The sequence below is a fragment of the Symphalangus syndactylus genome, chromosome 1, assembly GCF_028878055.3.
Source record: "Symphalangus syndactylus isolate Jambi chromosome 1, NHGRI_mSymSyn1-v2.1_pri, whole genome shotgun sequence".
Classification (NCBI taxonomy): domain Eukaryota; kingdom Metazoa; phylum Chordata; class Mammalia; order Primates; family Hylobatidae; genus Symphalangus; species Symphalangus syndactylus.
Window position 1 is genome coordinate 114,962,749 of NC_072423.2, and position 16,980 is coordinate 114,979,728.

General features: G+C 47.6%; 1 protein-coding gene across 13 annotated transcripts in view; it reads left to right on the forward strand.

Annotated features, from left to right (window-relative positions):
• Window positions 1-16,980, forward strand: part of LOC129483098 (leucine zipper transcription factor-like protein 1) — a 204,365-nt gene that overhangs the window by 31,117 nt on the left and 156,268 nt on the right. For 12 of the 13 annotated variants that reach the window (XR_010113929.1, XR_010113933.1, XM_063610782.1 and 9 more), the window contains 5 exons: window positions 440-558; window positions 2,501-2,668; window positions 5,240-5,389; window positions 6,284-6,495; window positions 9,506-9,650. Coding sequence is in view for 11 of the 13 variants with exons in the window: in XM_063610782.1 (XP_063466852.1) it covers window positions 440-558; window positions 2,501-2,668; window positions 5,240-5,389; window positions 6,284-6,495; window positions 9,506-9,650 (794 nt within the window). In the remaining 2 variants the exon portion in view is untranslated. The remainder of the gene's footprint in view (window positions 1-439; window positions 559-2,500; window positions 2,669-5,239; window positions 5,390-6,283; window positions 6,496-9,505; window positions 9,651-16,980) is intronic. The other variant, XM_055279948.2, reaches the window with a different exon arrangement.

A 16,980-nucleotide genomic window follows, 5' to 3' on the forward strand; every position in this document is an offset into this window, starting at 1 on the left:
TGTACCCTGACCCCCTCCATTCATTCCCTGGACACCTGGCCGGAGCTGCCAAATGCAGAAAGGAAATAAGTGTCCTCTTTGGCCATCTCTATGGGTGATCGCCAGCCAGTGATTCTAAAATGGGTGGGAGCAGGGGTGGCACTGGACCTACAGTCTTCAGAGCAGTGACTTGTTCAGGTGAATCCTGCTCCTTGCCACCCCTACCTTCAGTGTCACCCTGGGAATTCTGGTACCTGCCACTTGCCAACCACCACAACTAGTTGCAATTGAGGCCCCACAAATATAGAGCAGAGGTTCATGGCCTCTTGAACTTAATAGAAAACAACCCTCCATTTAGAAGTGACCCAGCCAGATGGGGTGGATGGCACACCAGCCACTTTATGGTACGTTTCATGGGCTTCTGCAAGCTGAATGTCTTCTCCCTGATGTCCTGTGCCAGGCCACCCAAGCAGACATGGGAGAGAAGCTGAGCTGCACTAGCAACCATCTTGCAGAGTGCCAGGCGGCCATGCTGAGGAAGGACAAGGAGGGGGCTGCCCTGCGTGAAGACCTAGAAAGGTTAGTCACAGTCCACCTACGCAGCTGTCAGTAGTCTTCAGGGAAGGAGTGTTTGGTCTCGTCATTTAGAAAGTCAGTCACTGATATTAGGTTTAGGGAGTCCTTTTGCAAGAAAAGCCACAAACTCAGAAAGTGCTTGTGCTGGAAGCATGCCACAGAGAACCTGGCTGCCTGCCCATCACAACCTATACACGGCTAAAGCACCTTTCTCCTAACTCAATTTTCTTCTCTCTGGCAGTGCATACTTCAGTAACTGCAAGCTTTGGAGAAACTAAAATGAAATAAAAGTTAGATCGTAATAATAATGGTAATAGTAGCAGCATGTATTTAAATAATGCTGAGAACGTGGCAGACTCTGTTTTGAATACTTTGCATACATTTACCCATTTAATCCTCTTAACAGTCCTATGAGGAAGGTGTTATCATCTATCCCCATTTTATGGATGAGGAAGATGAGTGTGCCAAGGACCAGAATCAGCCTGTCTTTGTGCAGACTCTCTGATGCCATATCTGTGGAGAGCAGATCACGCTGCCACCCCAAGGCCTCCTTGACCCCCTCATTTTCAGGCTTGGGGCCATGTGGAGTTGTGAGCCTAAGTCCACCATGTGGTCATGGGACACAGCTAGTTGAGCCAGCACTTGATTAAGAAAAGATGTAACAGGGAGGAAGACCTGATTTTAAGAAGGTGTAGCAGGGAAGGAGGAGTTGCTGGAATCGAATTGCATGTGTGCCACCGGCAAAGATAAGCACACCAAATTGTCCCAAGTCTCTAACTTTTCTATTTATCTATTACCTCTTCCCAACACCTGCCTTCTAGGCCTGGGCTCTGGCTCAGTAGGAGATCCAGGATATCTTTGACATTTGGTAACCTGGACATACATTTTTCATCTTACCCTTCTAGTGTTCAGATCCTACAGGGCACTGGCTGCCCTTAGTTAAGTCATGTTCATATGACAATTTAAACAGAGCCTGAGTTGGTGGCATGAAAACATGATAAACAGTGGTTATTTGTAAGATCTCAGAGCATTTGTTTCAGTTGCTCAAAGCTGCACAGTCTATCTGCCAACTTATTTTATTCAGTGTGTGTGTGTGGTGTGTGTGCGGGCATGCACACACGTATGCCACCTGTGCGTGTGGGTGCACCTATAAGGCCATTTTGGTGGACAGGGTCTAGTAAACAACTTCCTGGCAACTTTATACTAGATGTGGAAGGTGTAAATTAATCAGCCTCTCTGCAGAACCCTTTGTTTAATGGAGCTTTTATTATGTCCCACTGGACCATCCTTGGAAAACCACTGCCTTAGGAAATAGCTGCATTAAAAATGGAGTGGGTGGGGTGAGGAAGACAGTGAGATTCAGCCAGCTCCCTCTGCTGTAGACTGAGACACCCTGCAGCATCCAAAACGGAATTCCTTGGGCCTCAGGGGGGCTATCAGGTAGAACAGCTGGCAGTGCAGATTAAGACTGAGTGCCTGCTGTGGGCCCAGGGCCATGCCCCATGTGTAGAGTCCCAAGGACGTGTGGAAGACAGGCCCTCCTCCCTGTGGCCACCTCCAGGAAGCTACACCTCTGTCCTGCCTCTCCTGACTCCTTTCTCCTCCTGCCCATCCTCCCCATCACCAGCCCATGAGCCTTGCCTATCAGGCTTCTCTTGCAAGCCCAGCCCCTGTCCAGGAGCCAAGGGGTGCAGAGTTCTGTTCACTTAAGGTGCTTCTGGCAACGTGGGGTCAGCCTGCCCTCCCTCCCAGAATGCCCCTTTTTATGTGGGGGTGAGAGGAGAGTCTCAAAAGCTAGGGGACTGCATAAGCTGTGAGCAGATACCAAGGGGCTCCCCCATGGCAGAGGGCAGTAGCACCCCTCATTAGAGTCTTGGGTGAGCCTCGAGCCCTGGGGAAGTTGGAAGTCCTGGCTAATCAAGAAAACTTACCACTCCTCCCCCAGGACCCAGAAGGAACTCGAAAAAGCCACAACAAAAATCCAAGAGTATTACAACAAACTCTGCCAGGAGGTGAAAAACCGCGAGAGGAATGACCAGAAGATGCTTGCTGACCTGGATGACCTTAACAGAACCAAGAAGTATCTCGAGGAGCGGCTGATAGAGCTGCTCAGGTGAGTGCTGAGTCAGACCAGCAGCTGGGGTTTTCCCCACACTTGGGTTTTCTCTAAAGAAATGCAGCTGTTCTTGAAAGCATACTTCAGAAATTTCCCCATTTTCTTGCTCCTGTCTCAGGAGCCCCTCTCTCCTTCTCCATCTCACTTTCCCCAGTACTAGAGTCCCAAACTCCAGTGCCTGCAGGTACCAGGCAGCTGATACAAGTGGGAGCTTGTATCAGGAGGGGACTGTGAGAAACTGAGGACACAGCTGGGCTCTGCTTCTGCCATATGTCTTGGCCCAGAACTGCCAGACCACCTTACTTCTTGAGAGAAGGTGGAAACCTGGATTTTAATGTGAAGTGTCCTGATTTTTTAATGCTGACAAGTCATTCAAAACTTATTTTAACTTTTCCTTATGGAAATTTTCAAATATACAAAAATGGAATCATGTAATACACCTCCAGGTACCTGTCACCCAGCTTCAACAGTGTTCAGCTCAGGGCCAGTCTTGATTCATCTGTAGACCCACCTGCTTATCCACCTTCCCAGATTATTTTGAAGCAAATCCCAGACATATCATTTCATCCATAAAGATTTCAGTATGTACCTCTCCAAGGTAAGGACTCTTTTATTTTCTATTTTTTGAATTTTTTTTTTTTTTTTTGAGACAGATTCTCACTCTGTTGCCCAGGCTTGAGTACAGTGGCGTGATCTTGGCTCACTGCAACCTCTTCCTCCTGGATTCAAGCAATTCTTGTGCCTCAGCCACCCGAGTAGCTGGGATTACAGGCACGCACCACCACTTCCGGCTAATTTTTATATTTTTAGTAGAAACAGGTTTCACCATGTTGGCCAGGCTGGTTCTGAATTCCTGGCCTCAAGTGATTTGCCTGCCTCAGCCTCCCAAGTCCTGGGATTACAGGCATGAGCCACCATGCCTGGCCCAGAACCCTCCATTTTAAACAACCACAGTGTCCTTATTACACCTTAAAAAATGAAGTATAATTTCTTAATATCATCAAGTGTCTAGTCAGTTTCAAATTTTTCCGATTGCCTTAGAATATTTTCAGGTCATTCTAATCAGGATCTAAATTAGATTCATCTATTGCAATTGCTATGTCTCTTACATCCCTTTTAGTCAATGGGTTTCCCTATCATCTCTCTACTTTTGCCAATTGCATCCTCATGGTGTCATTTAACATGATCATCCATCCCTTGCATTTCCTGTGAGTCCATAGTTAGAACTATTGCAGTGGTTCTCAACCCTGGCTACATATTAGAATCACTAGGAAAGTAATTTAAAAATGCCCATGTCCAGGCCCCACCCAGACTAACCGAATTGGAATTTCTGGGAGTGAGACTCAGACACCAGTGAGCCAGAGCTGAGAACCATCATTCTACTGGCAGCTTGCTTAGACTCAGGTTCAAAATTTTGGCCAGAAGCCTTCATAGAATTGGTTCGTAGTTTGGGGTCTTTCCTTCAAGAGGCACAATACGATCTGATTAGCCCTGTTTTTGTGATGTTAGCAGCACCGTGGATCAGCAAAGCCTAGATATGCTAGTTCATTAAGTGTTATAAAACAGTGATATTAAAATTATAAGCAATTTGAAAGTTTAAAAACTCTGCCTTCTTATCATCAATATACAGAGTTAGAACTCAGGGTATTTGTGACCTGAGGCGTGTGATGGAAAACACCAGCTCCTGGCAGCATTCCACATTCCCAAAGTGTAGGTGGACCAGCCTAGAGAATGAGGCTGCTTCAGAGAATGAGTCTTCCTGCTTCCTGACAATTTCAAGTGTCCTTGAAAAAGCCAGTCAAGCCCATGTTCAAGCTTTTTTATTTAAGGCAAAAGACCTGGGGATGATTGGGAGTTCCAGGCCAGTGATGGAGCCTGTCTCTCTCAGGACATGAGTGGCTCGGCTGTCACATTACCGGAGGCTGAGGTGCTGCTAGAGCCACATTAGCCCTGAGGATGCCAGCTGGGGCTCCGTATGAGAAAGATCTAAACTTCCCATGTCAGAAACCATCAAGCCTGAACATGCTCATTAGTATCCCTGAGGAAGCCTCTGTTCACATCCCCCCCCTCCAGCGCATCAGGCACATTCTGACACTGCCAGACCTTTCTGGAAAGCCTCACACTTCTTTCAGTTTGGCTTCCTGGAGTGACCTTACCGTCTCTCTGAGGGGCAGAGGAGGCTAACATCTGATCAGATTTTCACACTAGGAAATCTTTGATCTTCTCCACTGATTAATTGTTACTTGGATCAACCATAGAAACATAAAGGGCCCCAAGCACATTAAGATGCGGGTGGGAAGTACATTCATGGTCCTTGGGCTTACTGCACACAGTCGGCATGGCAGCACGTTTTAGCTTAAACTCCCAGTGGTCTCCAGCACTGTTATTTAGGTGCCTGAGTGGTGATAGAGGAGACCTAGCGTGGGCTGGGGCATATTTCCAAGGTGAAAGTGAATTTTCTTTCTATGACTTAGGAAATTTGATACCAGTCTTTTGAAATGAAGCAAGGATCATCCTATTGTTTTCCTGGATTCTCTCTTCTTTTCTTCCAACGTGGTTTTGTCTCAGGGACAAGGATGCTCTCTGGCAGAAGTCAGATGCCCTGGAATTCCAGCAGAAGCTCAGTGCTGAGGAGAGGTGGCTCGGAGACATGGAGGCAAACCACTGCCTCGACTGCAAGCGGGAGTTCAGCTGGATGGTGCGGCGGCACCACTGCAGGTCAGCAGGGGGCTTGTGGGTTGGCACCAACAAGGACCAGAGCAGACAGCTCCGAAAGAGGACCCTGATAGGTGTTGGCACCATGGCCATTTAGGAAGAGCACATTGCATTTTGGCTTTAAGGGAACCAAGTGAGGAAGGTGTATTAGTTGGGATCCTAACAAGACACTCAGGGCTCGCTGAAAGGAAAGAATATAGAGATGTGGATGGAATTAGGGGGCCCCACAGGGATGGGGCATACCCAGAGACTAGCAGTTCTTTTTTTTTTTTTTTTTTTTTTTTTTTGAGACGGAGTCTCGCTCTTTCACTCAGGCTGGAGTGCAGTGGCGCAGTCTCGGCTCACTGCAAGCTCCGCCTCCCGGGTTCACGCCATTCTCCTGCCTCAGCCTCTCCGAGTAGCTCTTCTACCATTCCTATAGGGACCAGAGGGGAGCAGCATTACTGGAAGCCAGCAAGAGCTGGCCTGAAACCTCACTAGAGGGACATAGGCAGTGCCAGGGGCACAAAGGCCAGAGAAGGATGGATAAAGATGAATCTCGGGCTGGGCTGGGGGCAGGTGCAGAATAATCAGCATAGCTGTGAAGGTCTGTGGTCTCTTAGAGCCTAAGCTTCTGAGATATGGGAGGCATACCTACAACTTGGTGGCAGGGAAGGTGGGCTCAGCCACACTTTATCTCCCTGCCTCCCAGGACCTTAGGAAGTAAACCATGCTTTCACCAAGCTGACAAGGCTTTGTTGGAATCTTATGAAATGAGCTCATGGCCACATACTAACGTGAGGGCAGAGCCAGGTCTGATGAGAGTCACATGGCATCCAGAGCCCAGTTTGGGTGCTGAGCAGATCATACAAGATCATAGTGTGTCATCCTCACAGCCTGGGCTTGTTTTGTTCCCAGGATATGTGGCCGCATCTTCTGTTATTACTGCTGCAACAACTATGTCCTGAGCAAGCACAGTGGCAAAAAGGAGCGCTGCTGCCGAGCCTGTTTCCAGAAGCTCAGTGAAGGCCCTGGCTCCCCTGATAGCAGTGGCTCAGGCACTAGCCAAGGAGAGCCCAGCCCTGCACTGTCACCAGCCTCACCTGGGCCCCAGGCCACAGGAGGCCAAGGTCAGTCTCCTGCTACTACTGCCTACGATGTTCTCTAGGTGCCACTTCCTCCCACCCCATGTTGTGGCTAGTTAGTGCTAATCAGCTGAATTCAGTGTTTTCTAAACTTAGGTATTAAAGAGGTGCTAAAATATATTACCACCAAGTTGAGACTTTCATTTTGATATATTAGGATTGAAAGAGAATTGAAAAAGGAATAACTTTGTCCTGATAAGATTCAGTGTGATTTAACCTGAAGTCTATGTACCTCTTAATGCACATCCATGAAATACACCCCACGCCTTGGAGAATGCTGTCTACCAGAGCTGCAGCCTTGGCATCCAGAGTAATTCAAGGCCAGGAGTTGTGTCTGGAACCATCCATATCCTTCAGTCTCTTCCTGAAGCTCGCTCTTCCTTCATTTCCAAGGAGGATGTAATCTCCTTTGTGTCCTCCCACTCAGCCCAGTGAAGGAAGTAGAGTTTGGGTTTTGCTGCTTCTGTTTTGAGCACACCCTAACAGACAGGCCCGGGCTGCCCTTCAGGGCACTGGACTTTGGATGTGGAGCACAGGGAGGCAGAGCTGAGACGGCACAGCCAGAAGTGGTCTCAGCTTGTCTCAGCTTGAGCATCATTGCCATCTGCAGCTGGTCCCTGTGATCTCCTCCTTGGCCTCTGCCTGGATGCAGGCCAGCCAGCCTTTAGAAATACTGTCCATTCCTCTTTTGTTTGAGTGGATTGCCAAGTGGTTGGCAGGCCCCATTATGTTGTTGGGTACAAAGAACTGATGAGGATGGGGAGTGTACTTTGCACAGCTTTAGTTTACCTTCTTCAAATCTTTTGCCCATTTTAAAATGTTTTTTAAGTATTGAATTTTGAGAGTCCTCTGTATATTCTCTACACAAGTGATTTGTCAGATATGTATTTTACAAGTACTTTTTCCCAATCTATAGCTTGTTTTTATATTTTCTTTCAAAGATCAAAAAAGTCTTCAAAGAGCAGAAGTTTATCATTTTAATGAGGTCCAATGTATCAGGTTTTTTCTGTTATGTGTGAATGTTTTTCTTTTTGTTGTCATGTCTGGCTTTACTTAGCCCAAGGACTCACAGACCTTCTTCTGTTGTCTCTTAGAAGTTTTATAGCTTTAGCTTATACATTTAGGCCTATGATTCATTTTCAGTTATCTTTGTGTATGGTGCAAGGTATGAATAGAGATTCATCTTTTTGTATGGCCATCCAGTTATTTCAACACCATTGATTGAAAGACTGTTCTTTGCACCTTTGTCAAAAACCGACCTTATTTTTTTTGATGCTGCCATGAGAAAGTAGGCAATTGACCTTATATGTGTAGATTTACATCTGGACTTCTATTCTATTCCATTTATCTATGTGCCTATTCTTTCACCAATACCAAACTGTCATGATGACTATAGTTGTATAAAGCATCTTAACATCACGTAGAGTGACTCCAGTTTTGTTCTTTATCAAAGTATTGGCTATTCTAGGTTTTTTATTTTTCTATATAAGTTTTAGAATCAGTTTGTCAATTTCTACAAAAAATCCTGATGATATTTAAATTGGGATTGCATTGAATCTCTAGTTCAGTTTGGGGAGAATTGACATCTTAATAAAATTGACTCAGTCCACGAACATGATACAACTTTCTAGTTATTTAAGTCTTTGGTTTCTCTCAGTGGACATCATTTTAGATCCCTGTTGTCTGCTTTCCCTTCCCTCTGCCAGCCTTACAAGGCAGGTTCAGGAGTGTGGCTGGATTGATGGAAAAAAAAACAATCCCTGGCCCCTTTTTTCAGCCTATGCCTCAAGCTCTCTATTACACAGACTTGAAACAAGAAGAAGAACTTCACTTCTAAAGCAGAGCCTGCCTTAGTGGTCATGTGGCAGGTCCAGGTGGGAACTTTAAGCTCACATGAACCATTTTTCTTGCTAAACACCCCAGGAACTTTGCATGGGCTTGCCCTGACTCATTAGTGACCACAGAGTGCTGCGGTCACTTGTTTTGATTTTTGACATTTCCTGTCTGCTCATTTTTAATTTTTTTTTATTATTTATTTATTTATTTATTTTTGAGACAAAGTCTTGCTCTGTTTCTCAGGCTGGAGTGCAGTGGTACGATCTCTGCTCACTGCAACCTCTGCCTCCTGGGTTCATGTGATTCTCGTGCCTCAGCTTCCCGAGTAGGTGGGATTACAGGTGCCCGCCACCACACCTGGCTAATTTTTATATTTTTATTAGACACAGGGTTTCATCATGTTGGCCAGGCTGGTATTGAACTCCTGGCCTCAAGTGATCCACCCACCCTAGCCTCCCAAAGTGCTGGGATTACAGGCATGAGCCACCGCACCCAGTGTTTTTTTTCATTTTTGCCTCAAACCTGCTCTCACATTTTTCCGTGACATATGCTGGAGAGTGTTTGTGGGCGGATGACTGGTACAGGAACATTTCTACAGTGGCCTTCCTACTAAGTGGCTTGTACAGTCGGACACAAGGCCCCTGGTTGGAAACCCAGTGCCTGCTGCAGGTCCTTGAGCACTGGGAGGTTCTTTCCCACACATCAGTGGATTAAGGGAAAATGCAGGTCAGACAGACTCCTGCTTTCAAAAATACATGAATAAGTACTGCCTGTGTCTTACAGAGCAAGGATTTAGTGGCATAGAAGTGTGTTTTCTGTTGTTAGGTTCTTTCTTAAGAAGATTTTTCCTTCTAAATAAGGGACCTCAGAGAATATGCAAGAGGTTGAAACCTCTCTAAGCCCCTGACTTTGAGAAGTCTCTTAGGTTGTACATTCCATTTCGTCTGTAAGCCTTCCTCTACTTTTTTGGAATGTTCCAGCAACTAACCATTTCTCTCAACTCTGGACAGAATAGCTGTCAGTTGAGTGACCAATTAAATTGTGCCTCAGCAGCTTGTTCTGCATAGCTGCACTCTCTCACTTTCCCAAGGGCCCTTACCCAGCCTGTGCATAACAGTGTGTTGTGTCTCTTCTCTCCTGATCTGCCTCTGCCTCCCAGGAGCAAATACAGACTACAGGCCACCGGACGACGCTGTGTTTGATATCATCACAGATGAGGAATTGTGCCAGATACAGGAGTCCGGCTCCTCCTTGCCTGAAACACCCACTGAAACTGATTCTCTTGACCCAAATGTGGCTGAACAGTGAGTAGAGGTCACCCCCATTTCCTGAGTGCTCATTACAGGCCTGGCCCCTGTGCTTTCTTATCAAAGGATGAGGAAAGTGAGACACTGGAAGCGGGATTGACTGTCCTTGCCTAAGGGAAGGTGCCTGAGAACAGCGCTTGCGATGGCCTTGAAGAGTATTGGCGCTCGGGAAGTGGTCAGTGTTGAGCCTTGCAGAGAGTTCCTGGGAGATGTCAGTGGCCCCAGGTTTCCACATCACTATTAAGGCCTGTCTTTCTTGGCTTGAGCGACTATATTAGTTTGCTTGGGTGACATAGAAAATACCACAGACCGGGTGGCTTAAATAACAGAAATTTACCTTCTCACAGCTCTGGAGGCTGGAAATGCAAGGTCAGGTGCTGGCAGGGCTGGTTTCCTGCGAGGTGCTTCTCCTTGGCTTGCAGATATCTGCCCCCTTACTGCCTCTTCGTGTGGCTGTCCCCTGTTGCATGCCCCTGGTGTGTCTCCATGTCTCTCAATCTCCTCTTCTTACAGACACTGGTCGATTGGATTAGGGCCCACCCTAACGGTATCATCTTAACTTAATCATTCCTCTGCAGGCCTCATCTCCAAATGCAGTCACAGTCTGTGGTACTGGTGCTTAGGGCTTCAGCATGTGAATAATTTGGGGCATGAGGAGACAGTTCAGCCTATAACAGCAACCCTTGCTGGGCCACCCTTGGCAGTTGCTCAGAGCAACATGCTGCTCTTTAAAAGCCTTGCTCCCAGGCCCCTGTGCTCCTGGTCTTGCTCACCTTACCACCTACCCACCTGGCTTGCCAAGTGATGAAGGCAGAGTGTGGCTTAGTGCTAATGGAATGGAGCATGCCCTAGGGACCACTGGACTATAGGGGTTGGGAGAACACTGCAGGCTAATACTGTCAGGGAACGCATCAGAGCAGGGGTGTCCAGTTTTTTGGCTTCCGTGGGCCACACTGGAAGAAGAATTGTTTTGGGCCACACATAAAATAAACTAACACTAATGATAGCTAATGAGCTTAAAAAAAATCGCCCTACCCCCCAAAAAAAATGTCATAACATTTCAAGAAAGTTTATGAATTTGTGTTGGGCTACATTCAAAGTCCTGGGCTGCAGGTTGGATAAGCTTGCTTCAGAGGAAAGTGTTCCAGGAAGGGAAGGCAAGGCCCAAAGTCACAGAGGCAACAGTGAGTAGGGGCTGTCTTGGGTCTCGAGTTTGGTGATTGGATTGGCTTCGTCCATGAGGCTTCAGCACGGTGAGTTTAGTTCATCTTTTGGAAACACTAATCGGCTTGGTAAGGATGCCATGAGAGAGGAAGCTCGGATTTAGTTGCAATTGTCTCTGATAGATCCGTCCTCTCAGAGGTCCCTGTAGCTGCAGATAAACCCACTCAAAGCCTCAAAGTTTTAGCAGTAAGAAAAATATGGACAGGCCTATTACTCTGTACCCTGTGGAACCCAAGGGACTTTCCACTCACCTAGCCTGCACTTTGCCCTAGCACTGGTATTTTATGCTGCTTTTAATCAGTGACCTGGATCCACTGAACCTTCCTGACTGCTGCAAGAATGCTGCAGCTTACACAGGCAGAGCAGTCTTGAGAGGGACAAAGCAGCCACGGCAAGGATATCCTTAATTACTTATTCTCCCTTGGCCTTCTCATTTTTCTAGTGTAGCTATTTGCCGCCAAGGTTTTCAAGGAGAGTTTCACAAGGTCAGTTTTTAAAAATATGAATTGTATAAAGTGCCACCATATTAAAATGTCAAGAGTTTATGACATGGGACCCATAAGAAAAGGAGGTCCTTGCTTGATGTTTCTGAGCCCCTGTTGTCTGGCTTTAGAGCAGTTTACAAAAAAGCACTGGCTGTTCAGAACCTCAAGAAAGAATTTATGTGGGTCCCAGGTCCCAGACGTTTCTTGTCCCATTTTCCCTCTAGTTAAGGACATTTTATGATGCTCCTGCCTCAACATTGAGATCTGTCCCTCTTTTCCTGCCCAAAATTCGGAGGAGGGCTAGGACTGATCTGTCAGATTGATCATTCAGGATTTCTGCTGCATGTCTTTAATCTTCATGACTCTGCCAATGGAAGGGACTTCGGGCTTACGTATATCTCCACAATCCTCTGTTCCCTGACTAGAGAATGATTGAACTCATCATGTTGTAGCTTCATGGATAAAGCCAGACTGATCACCAAACTCACCAGACCCAAGATCATGTCTACTACTGTCACTTCTGTGACTTTGGGCTTCTCTTTTCCTTCCTGGGACACCCCTCCAACCCATGACCATGTAAGCCTGCAGTGTTCTCCCAACCCCCATGGCTCAGTGGTCCCTGGGGCATGTTCCATTCCATTAGCACTAAGCCACACTCTGCCTCCATCACCTGGAAAGCCAGGTGGGTAGATGGTAGGTGGTAAAGTGAGCAGGACCAGGAACCTGGGGGCCTGGGAGGACATTCTGGCTTGAAGGTGTCTTGCTGCTTCCTCTTGCCTGAGTGAGAAAGTGACTATCCTACAGCTCTCTCTCTCCTCACCCTTCACCTTCCCCTGCCCAGTAGGAACAAAAACAGAAGGCATTCTGACTGCTGACAAATATGTGTGGTTTTGGTCTTGGGAAATCAGGAACTGTTCCAGGGAAAGGAAACTGCCAGTGTACTGGTCTATGGCCACCAAGGCGGATCTGGGACTAACTGATAGGAACCTGTAATCCCTGCACTTCTGTTAGGGTGAAGAGCCACCCTTCCAAGTCAGTTAAAGGCTGCATTGTCAGACACTTTTTTGTGCATTAGCTAGAGATAAACCCAGGCATTTCTGGTAGCTTTTTCCTACATACCTTTTCTTCCTAAGTTTTAAGACCTAAACCAAAAACACCGAGAGTCTGAGAAAGTGTGGGAGATCTAGAGCCCTAGATTTGTGTAAGCATCACTGGCAAGAAACTTCGGGAAAAAATAAGCAAATCCAGGTAAGAAGGGATCCGGGAGAGATTAAACACTAAGTCCAAATTCATGAGGAATATTAGGCCACTTGGAAATAGTGTTGTTGAAAGTGATGCTGTTGAGCGCCTTCCTTGCACCAGCTGCTCTTACACATGACGTCACTAGTCCCTGTGCAGCCCATCAGGGAGTGGGAATTATCTCATTTTATAGGCAAAGAAGCTGAAGCCTCAGGAGGCTGGATAACTTCTGTTGTTGGAGGTGCCAGAACTAGGCTTTAGACTCCTTCCTCCAGTCCACTGGTTTAAGATTCATTTGGAAGAGTTCAGCTCTCTTCTCTCCGTCCCATGTCCCCATTTTGCCCATCTCCCCTGCCTTCATGTTCGCTCTTTCACACAGGTACACAGTTTTGGGGCTAAGGAAGTTGTTTGCCTTGCCCCTCCTCCTGGCAGAGATGGGTCAGGAAGGGGTCCCAAAGTCCAGCCTGCCAGGGAGATGTGGCCTGATGGTGGGACTCCCTAAGCAACCTCCTAGTGGTCCCTGTGTGTGGCTCAGAGCTAGAATGGTGGTGCAGAGCAGGAGCACAACCCCTGACTTCTGGAGAAAAGGTGGTATTTGTCATAGCCCTCCAGACACACCCATGCACACCCCCTTTTCAGTCATTGAGGCCCACCCTCCGCCATCTCCACTGACCAGGTGTCCAGCTGTTCTCTGGACTGAGGCAGAAGGAAATCAAGCTCTTGTCAGCTGGTGAACCAGGCCTGTGGAGTAAGGGCTGGCAGGGGCACTGGGCTGTGGCTCCTTCAGCCTTTGCTCAGCCTCTACCCAGTCATGGCCTCCTTGAGGCCCAGTCTCCCCCTCTAGCTACCAGATGGTGGTGAAGAGCTTGAGTTCCAGAATCAAACATACCTGGTCTGCCACCTCCAGGCTCCATGGCTCTAGGCAGTGCAGCCCACGAACTCAGTTTCCTCCCCTATACCGAAGAGACTGGAACAGCACTTACCCCAGGGGTGTTAGGAAGATTGCATGAGAACTGTGTGTGTGGAGCACTGAGCCCAGCCCAGTGCCTAATGCCTGGGAAGACGTTCATGAAGTTATGTTGCTTTCCTGATGTTGTGTCATCAGGGGCTGAGCTGTGCGTGCTACTGCTACCACCTCAGTACCTTGCACTGCGCAGCCCAGTCATCTCTTCCAAAGAAGATCCTTCAGATACCCAGATGACCCTAAGTGAGCTTAAACTCTCCCACAGAAACGATCCCTGAACCCTCAGAGCATCTTTGCCAGTAATTGCTTCAGAACTGGTGCTTCATAGTCAGAGTGTTTAGGGGAGCTGTGGTGGATTTGTCACCCACCAGGAGATTTGATGCTTGGTATCTCAGAAACAAAATGAGAACAGGATATGGTGAATGGTTAAGGTTACAAAGCCACCTTGTGCGTGGGTTGACCCAAGATCTCTGCCTTCAGCTGAATACAGAGGTGACAGGTACCCTGTGGCTTGTCAGTGGCAGGAAACCTTCCTGGAGCCAACATTTCTGGGCAAAGAAAGGCTGTTTACTGAGGTTGTAGTCTTAGTTCTGTTGTGTGAGCTTTAGCAGGCATTAATCTCTCTGAACTAGTTTTCTCATCTGAAAATGGGGATGATAGGCCAGGCCTTCTACAAAATGGCATTAGTTACCAGGGACCAACAGGGACTAGGCAGCTGGAAGGGGGTGCTGCTTTGAGAGCCCCTTGGAGGAGGAGGCCAGAATGACTGCCCTGACCACTCCTGGGCCCCATCCTCTTTGCTTTGCCTCCACCCCTCCAGTAGGGGTAGCTCCAGGCTTTTCCCTTCTATGGCACCATCTCCTCAGTCCAGAACACCCACGGAGGACACCTGGGCCCCTAGCTCCCAGGTAGCCCCTAGAGTCAGTGTTATCTTGTGTTCCCCACATCTCAGATGATGTGGCCATTAGTGGCCTCTGCCATATCTCTAAAGGGATTGGAGCCCATAAGTACTGCAGCCACCCCCAGCTGTTGGGAACTTGGTAGGGAAAGAGCACATCCTTTACCCTCCAACCCTGAGCACACACCAAGGCAGTATGCACTCAAGTAGAGCCCACACCCAGTCTCATCCCCTCCTCCAAGGCCTCTGATGCCATGTGCTGGTGTGGACGAGTGGAAGGGAGAGCCAAGTGGAAGGGAGAAGGGTGGGCTGAGATTGGGAACTGGCTCTGCCCTGCACATGACCTCAGTCTCCTCTGTGGAATGGAGCCTGTACCAATAGCATCTTCTGCTTCGTGGGCTGTGGTGTGGATGGAGTGAGATCAAGACATGAAGGCCGTCTGTAATCTGCAGGTGCTGTGCCAGCGTTTATTCCCCTATCCAGGGGAAGGGGTTGGAAAACTGACATCTACTCCAAAGAGTGGCAGGTAAGGGCCCAGACACATAGGATCAATTAGTGGCTGAGGAGGCAGGGAAGGCAAAGAAAGATTTTGCTGCTGTGCTGTTCCTGTGGCCAGGCAGGCAGGGCTTTCCTAAGCTACAAAAGGCCAGTGCAGGGACCCTGGGAGGGGGTGGGCACCTGGTCAGGGAAAGCCCCATGGCCCCAGCGCTGCTTTTCTGTTGCTGTGGCCAGGCAGGCCCAAGCATGGTGCTTGCAGTGTGCTGGCCGTGCTCACAAGCACCCCAGAAGGGAAGGCCGTCATGAGCCAGTGGTGTAGGTGGTGAACCAGGGCTTGGGTTAGGGGTACTGCATCACCTGCACAGGGGTACATAGTGGTGGAGCTGTCACTGAACACTGTCAGAGTGAACCCAGAGCCTGCATTCTCATCACACCTTGCTGCATCTCTCCATGGGGACTCGTGGAGATGCTGCCGGGCCCTGTCTCCTGACTCTACTTCTGCCTCTGTCCCTTGGGCCGGGACACTGTCAGGGATACCAGGGACTGGTGGCCCCTCTGTCAGAAGTGTTCCAGGTTAACATGAATGCACAAAGGGGGAATAACAGAAACTCTCTTTGCAAGCTACTTAAAAGATAAATGTCAGCCTTGTCACCCTAAAAGGGCAGATTTTGTAGTTGGAGGAAGCACTTGGAGGTCCATGTGGCCTGAGTACAGTAAAACTCTGCTTGTAGATGCATTTAGGCATGTTTGTGAAACAGTAGGTAGGATCATGTGGTCTCTGAAAGGCCCAGCCTGTGCTCAGCTGCACCAGGTGCACATGGTATGCCACACACCTGGAATGCACCATACAAACCCTGTCTCGCCTCACTAACCCATGGAGCTGACATGGAGGGCTTCCATTTTGTGTCACCAGTTCTTGTAAGAAATAATAACTACTGCTATTTTTTGGACCTTTTCTCCCCAAATGCAAACTGTGCCAAGTGTTTTACATTCAGTGTCTCAGGTATTCACACCAACCCATAGAGGTGGTGCTGTTATGATCCATGTTTCACCAAAAAGAAAGGAAACAGGTGCTCAGAGGCTAAGAGATTTCGCCCAAGGTCTTACAAACTGGTGAGTGGCAGGGATTCAACTCTGGTCTCTATTCAGCCCCCAAAACCACACTGTTAAGTCAGTTCTGGCCTACTTCTCTGTGCATTCTACTTAGCTGTTGTCAGTTGGTTCTCCATATTTTGGTGAGTGATTTTGGGATACATAAGCCCAAAAAACATCTGTAAGCCTATTGAACAGACTGCCAGGATTTAATAAACATGCATAAAATCTGACATTTAAAACTATGCCTCATCCTGTGACCACATTCTGGAAGTTAAACAAATGTGCCCCACACTTTGGACAGGAGGTTAGAAACTACAGTGAAAGAGCAGGGTCATTATCACTGGTGTATTCCATTTCCGTGATAGAGCACTGCCCTGAAAGTTTACAACTTATTTCCCGTGCTCTGAGCCCAAAAGTAACTTTTTTGTATATTCCAGGCATACCACATTAAAATAGAATGTGCCGAAGTGTAAAAGTAGTTTGGAGACTTTAAAAGTTTTATTTCTTAGCTATGAAACTCGTATGCTAGTAATATATAACATATGGGTGTATGTGTGTGTGTATATACATTTACATATGTTTGTGTGGCAGACATTGGAAAATTTCATTTTTAAATGAGCAAAGCCACCAAAGAATCCACTTCAGAAATGCTGCTTAGATTCATTACAGTCTTAAATGCTGTTTTGCACATTTTTCAAGCATTCCATGGACCACTGGGATTCTCAGCCTCTTATAATTCGGTTTTGCCCATTCATAGTCCCTGGTGCTAGTTATTCTGGATTAATCAAAGCAATCTGAACAACTACCTATACAAAAGTCAAGCCCCAAGGTGAGGCAGAGCCTAATCTCATTTCTGTTAGGTGCCTGGTGGTGCCAGCACTTGTTTTCATGGCTGCTCTGATCTACACTCTTTGCCCAGTAGTC